Source organism: Trachypithecus francoisi, unplaced genomic scaffold (genome assembly GCF_009764315.1).
Source record: "Trachypithecus francoisi isolate TF-2019V2 unplaced genomic scaffold, Tfra_2.0 Lachesis_group12, whole genome shotgun sequence".
Classification (NCBI taxonomy): Eukaryota; Metazoa; Chordata; class Mammalia; order Primates; family Cercopithecidae; genus Trachypithecus; species Trachypithecus francoisi.
The window spans coordinates 97,945,702-97,951,254 of NW_022681457.1; the positions used below are offsets into that span (position 1 = coordinate 97,945,702).

The 5,553-nt window shown below is 51.3% G+C and overlaps 1 protein-coding gene across 1 annotated transcript in view; it reads left to right on the top strand.

Annotated features, from left to right (window-relative positions):
• Positions 1-1,841, top strand: part of NR0B2 (nuclear receptor subfamily 0 group B member 2) — a 2,585-nt gene extending 744 nt beyond the window's left edge. The window contains exon 2 of the mRNA XM_033227616.1: positions 1,242-1,841. Within this exon, the coding sequence (XP_033083507.1) occupies positions 1,242-1,483 (242 nt within the window). The 3' untranslated portion in view covers positions 1,484-1,841. The remainder of the gene's footprint in view (positions 1-1,241) is intronic.
• Positions 1,842-5,553: the final 3,712 nt, after the last annotated feature.

The following is a 5,553-nucleotide window of genomic DNA, read 5'->3' on the forward strand; positions in this document are numbered from 1 at the left end:
ATCTGTTATCTCATTGGGTCCGCATTTCCTTTTTTTTTTTTTCTGAGATAGAGTCTCACTCTGTCACCTAATCTGGAGCGCAGTGGCGCGATCTTGGCTTGCTGCAACCTCTGCCTCCTGGGTTCAAGCAATTTTCCCTGCCTCGGCCTCCCGAGTAGCTGGGATTACAGGTGCCACCAACACTCCCAGCTAATTTTTGTATTTTTTAGTAGAGACGGGGTTTCGCCATGTTGGTCAAGCTGGTCTTGAACTCCTGACCCCTCAGGTGATCCACCCGCCTTGGCCTCCCAAAGTGCTGGATTACAGGAGTGAGCCACTGTGCTTGGCCGGTTCCTGATTTTCATCAAATAGCCATCTCACAGAAGAGATACAGATAAGCTAAGTGACTAGCTAAAGGTAACACAGCCAGGTAGGGACAGACCAGGATGGCAGCTCAGGTCTATTCACTCCAGAGACTGGCCCTTGCCACTCTGCCTGAGAAATTTGCTCTGACCTTTAGAGAAGGCTGGGGGGGAGGTGGGGTGGGCAGACACAGCTGTGTCTCAGTCACATCTTCAAAGGAAGGCTGCATGGTGAAGCTCTAGAGCTAAAACTCCTCTGTGGGTTCAGAAAGATCACATAGAAGAGAGAACTGAAAGGGGTGTAGGGAGGACAGGAAGGGAGTCTTTATGGAATTCGGCCAGGAGAGCGGCAGATGGAGACAGTGCTCTTTGTAATCTGGAGAGCATCTGAGATGAGCGTTCCCCAGGAGTCCCTTGTGGCACGCATAAATCATAGTAATTAATTGTAATAATAGTAGCAAATACTCATATCACACTTACCATATGTTAGGCCCTATTCTAAGGGTTTTACATATACTAGTTCATTTAAATCTCATAAAAGCCTAGGAGATAGGTCCTATTAATATTAGTATCCCCCTTTTACAGATAAAGAAACCGAAGCCCAGAGATTAAGTTACTTGCCCAAGGTCACCCAGCTAAGTGACAGTACTAGGATTCATACCCAGGAAACTTGATTCTTAACCATTACTCCACACTGCCTCTTCATAAATGGATGGATGACTACAATGGAAATTGATAAATAAATTACCTCCTCCAAAGGAGGAGGTAGTAGTGGGATCTCAAAGGCCGAGCAAAGGAGGCAGAGGGGTGTCTCTGATGGCCCAGATCTTGGGCCAGTCTCTTCCTTTGGTGGCTGGGAGTAGGGTGCTCACCAACCCTCTTCTCCCTCTCTGCCCACAGATGTGCCAGGCCTCCAAGCCGCCTCCCACATTGGGCACCTGCAGCAGGAAGCTCACTGGGCGCTGTGTGAAGTCCTGGAGCCCTGGTGCCCAGCAGCCCAAGGCCGCCTGGCCCGTGTCCTCCTCACAGCCTCCACCCTCAAGTCCATTCCAACCAGCCTGCTTGGGGACCTCTTCTTTCGCCCTATCATTGGAGATGTTGACATCGCTGGCCTTCTTGGGGACATGCTCTTGCTGAGGTGACCAGCTGCAGCCCAGGCAGAGATCAGGTGGGCAGAGGCTGGCAGTGCTGATTCAGCCTGGCCATCCCCAGAGGTGACCCAATGCTCCTGGAGGGGGCAAGGCTGTATAGACAGCACTTGGCTCTTTAGGAACAGCCCTTCACTCAGCCACACCCCACATTGGACTTCCTTGGTTTGGACACAGTGCTCCAGCTGCCTGGAAGGCTCTTGGTGGTCCCCACAGCCTCTGGGCCAAGACTCCTGTCCCTTCTTGGGATGGGAATGAAAGCTTAGGCTGCTCATTGGACCAGAAGTCCTACTGACTTTATACAGAACTGAATTAAGTTATTGATTTTTGTAATAAAAGGTATGAAACACTTGGAGCCTGATACTGTCATTTGTGCATATAGAAGGGACTGTCTCACCTCCAGGGCCCACCCTGCTCCTATCAGAGGTAGCCCCAGGGAAAAAATCCACAGGGTTGCTGGAGCTAATTTTCCAACGAACAGTATCAGTTCACAATCCCATCACCTCATTGCCTTTATCCTCAGGGGAAGGAGGTTGCTCTCCTGTTCCCAAACCCTTCACCAACCACTCTCTTGGCTCCTACCCACTTCATGCGCCCTCTCACCACAGTTAAAGCCCAATCACAGCCAACCAGGAAGCAGTCCATTCCCGAATCGAAACAGACAAGGTCACTGCCATTTCTGCAGTTTAAGATCATTCACTTCCCCCATTCCTGCAGATGACAAAAGATGGTGGTCCATTATTTTCCCAGAGGGAAGGGACAAGGGCATCCAGGGCTGGCCTGGCAACTATTTGAAGGCCAAAGCAGACCAAGGCCTAGCTGGACCACCAGGATTTGACTGCATCAGTTGTTTAAGTCTGAAACCCTTCCATGACACTTGGATCATAGCCACCGCCCTGAGGCCTCCCAACTTTCCTTCCCTGCCCCTCTGCCCTAGCCCCTCTCCTGGGATTCTCCTCCCAGACATTCCCACTGTCTAACAACTAAAGAGGCAACTCTTGGCATAGCCATGACCTCCCTGACTGCTCCATTCAGAATATGACTTGTGTCTATTCTGATTGGTCAATGTCTGTGCCTCCCTGTTTGTTAAATATTTTGACCCGGCCGGGCGCGGTGGCTCAAGCCTGTAATCCCAGCACTTTGGGAGGCCGAGACGGGCGGATCACGAGGTCAGGAGATCGAGACCATCCTGGCTAACACGGTGAAACCCCGTCTCTACTAAAAATACAAAAACTAGCCGGGCGAGGTGGCGGGCGCCTGTAGTCCCAGCTCCTCGGGAGGCTGAGGCAGGAGAATGGCGTAAACCCGGGAGGCGGAGCTTGCAGTGAGCTGAGATCTGGCCACTGCACTCCAGTCCGGGCAACAGAGCGAGACTCCGCCTCAAAAAAAAAAAAAAAAAAAATTTTGACCCAATCGCCATGGGTCAGGGTGAGTGACCTGAAGGGTGGGCAGGAAGGAGTGATAACAACACACATGCCTATAGGATTTTCTGGCCTCCCCCTTTCGCCGGCGGTAAGTCCTGCCCTGACCAGTCCCCACCCCCTTCACCATAACAGTTTGGATTCTTCTCACAGGTGCCAAGTTAATGATCGCTCAATAAGAGGCCATTCACTTGGGGATAAGAGTCTAGGCGTCATCATTCAGGCCTTTCTCTAAGCCCCCCAGGTTAGGACTACAGCCGATTGGCCTCATACCCATTATGGTGACCCAGTGCCAGCAGCAAGGGGAACCCTGTCCCTTGCCCAGCCTCTCACTCACAAGTCAGACACCAGATAGAGACAAAAACACAGCTGAGATCTCACACAAATACAAACAACACAACTTGGACCCCCCCAACACACACACATACTAAGATGTCCAACTCAGGCACGCCTACACGGACCCAGAAAACAGACTCTCCAACCACCCACTTACAGCCCAGAAAAGCACTGCCCGGATACAGTCACTCAGCAACATACTGCAGACCCCGACACAGTCACACAGCACAAGTACGCACCCTTGCACCTGAGGGTGGGGCACACAGTGTGGAGACACCCCCATACCAGAGTGTGTTCATCTTCCCTGTGTCACAGGAAAGGGAAAAGTGGCCCCCTAAGTAGGCAGACCTGTGTCTGCACATCTTCAGGGTCCTCTCAGAGCCTGTAGCCCAGGCCAATTGCTCTGCCTGGCATTTGGGACCCCAACTAACCATTCATCCTCTTTCCCCGTGGTGACTTCAATGTCCATCCTCCTCTCAGCTCAACAACTGTCCCCAGCTGGGATCTAATCAAATCCCCAATAAAGGCATTCTTCAGGGCCCAGAACAAGTCCTACATCCCCCCACCTCCCACCAGATGCCCCAAACTCAGGCCTCAGGCCCCTGGGCCTCTCTCTGACCTGCCCTCCCCCTCCCTCTGGCACACATCACCCTGTGTAACCTTGTAGACGCATGAAACCACTCTTTCAAGAGCAGAAGCCCTGTTTCCCACATAGGACCCAAATCCAGAAGATTCAGGGATTTAGGGCCATTCTACGTCTTTTATGCCCTACCAGTTTCTGCCTCTATTAATTAACTGCCACACCTCTCTGAATCCTCCCACCTCTGAAAAAAGCTGGATCTTCCCACCTCTTACCCTTCCCCTTCTCTAGCCCTGAACAACCATTAGGAAGCATTCCCGGCCGGGCGCGGTGGCTCAAGCCTGTAATCCCAGCACTTTGGGAGGCCGAGACGGGCGGATCACAAGGTCAGGAGATCGAGACCATCCTGGCTAACCGGTGAAACCCCATCTCTACTAAAAATACAAAAACTAGCCGGCGAGGTGGCGGGCGCCTGTAGTCCCAGCTACTCCGGAGGCTGAGGCAGGAGAATGGCGTAAACCCGGGAGGCGGAGCTTGCAGTGAGCTGAGATCTGGCCACTGCACTCCAGCCTGGGCGACAGAGCAAGACTCCGTCTCAAAAAAAAAAAAAAAAAAAAAAAAAAAGGAAGCATTCCCCACTATGCCCCACCCTAGGCTTTTTTCCTCAACTTATTTAATTTTTTCCATCATCCAAATAGCTTCCCTTATTAACTCTACCTTGCCAGGCACTAGTGGTGGCTCATGCCTGTAATCCCAGCACTTTGGGAGGCTGAGGTGATAGGATCGCTTGAGCCCAGGAGTTCAAATCAGCCTGGGCAATGTAGTGAGATTCCTGTCTCTACAAAAAATTATAAAATTAGCTAGGGGCCAGGCGCAGTGGCTCACACCTATAATCCCAGCACTTTTGGAGGCCAAGACAGGCGGATCACCTGAGGTTAGGAGTTCAAGACCAGCCTGGCCAACAACGGTGAAACCCTGTCTCTACTAAAAATATAAAAATTAGCCAGGCATGGCAATAGTCGCCTGTAATTCCAGCTACTTGGGAGGCTGAGACAGGAGAATCAGTTGAACCTGGGAGGTGGAGGTTGCAGTGAGCCGAGATCGCACCACTGCACTCCAGCCTGGGCGACAGAGTGAGACTCTATCTCAAAAAAATTTTAAAAATAAGGCCGAGGGGATCACAAGGTCAGGCGTTCAAGATCAGACTGGCCAAGATGGTGAAACCCCGTCTCTACTAAAACTACAAAAATTAGCCAGGTGTGGTGGCAGATGTCTGTAATCCTAGCTCCTCTGGAGGCTGTGGCAGGAAAATCGCTTGAACTGGGGTGGCAGAGGTTGCAGTGAGTCGAGATTGCACCACTGCACTCCAGGCTGGGCGACAGAGTGAGACTCCGTCTCAAAAAAATAAATAAAATAAAGTAAGCTAGTTATGGTGGCTCATGACTGTAGTCCCAGCCACTCGAGAGGCTGAAGTGGGAAGATTACTTGAGGTGGGAGTTGGAGGCTGCAGTGAGCATGGTAGCATCACTGCACTCCAACCTGGGCAACAGAGCAAGACCCTGTCTCAAAACGAATAAAAAAAACAACAAGAAAACTATCTACCTTGATCCTTTTCAAATTTCTTCCCTACCAGTCCACATGGTTGGGGAGCTACACTTCTGTTTCTTGTCTGCATTTCTTGAGTCACTCCCCGTGCCCTACTTCCTTGCCTTGTGCAAGGAAAATAA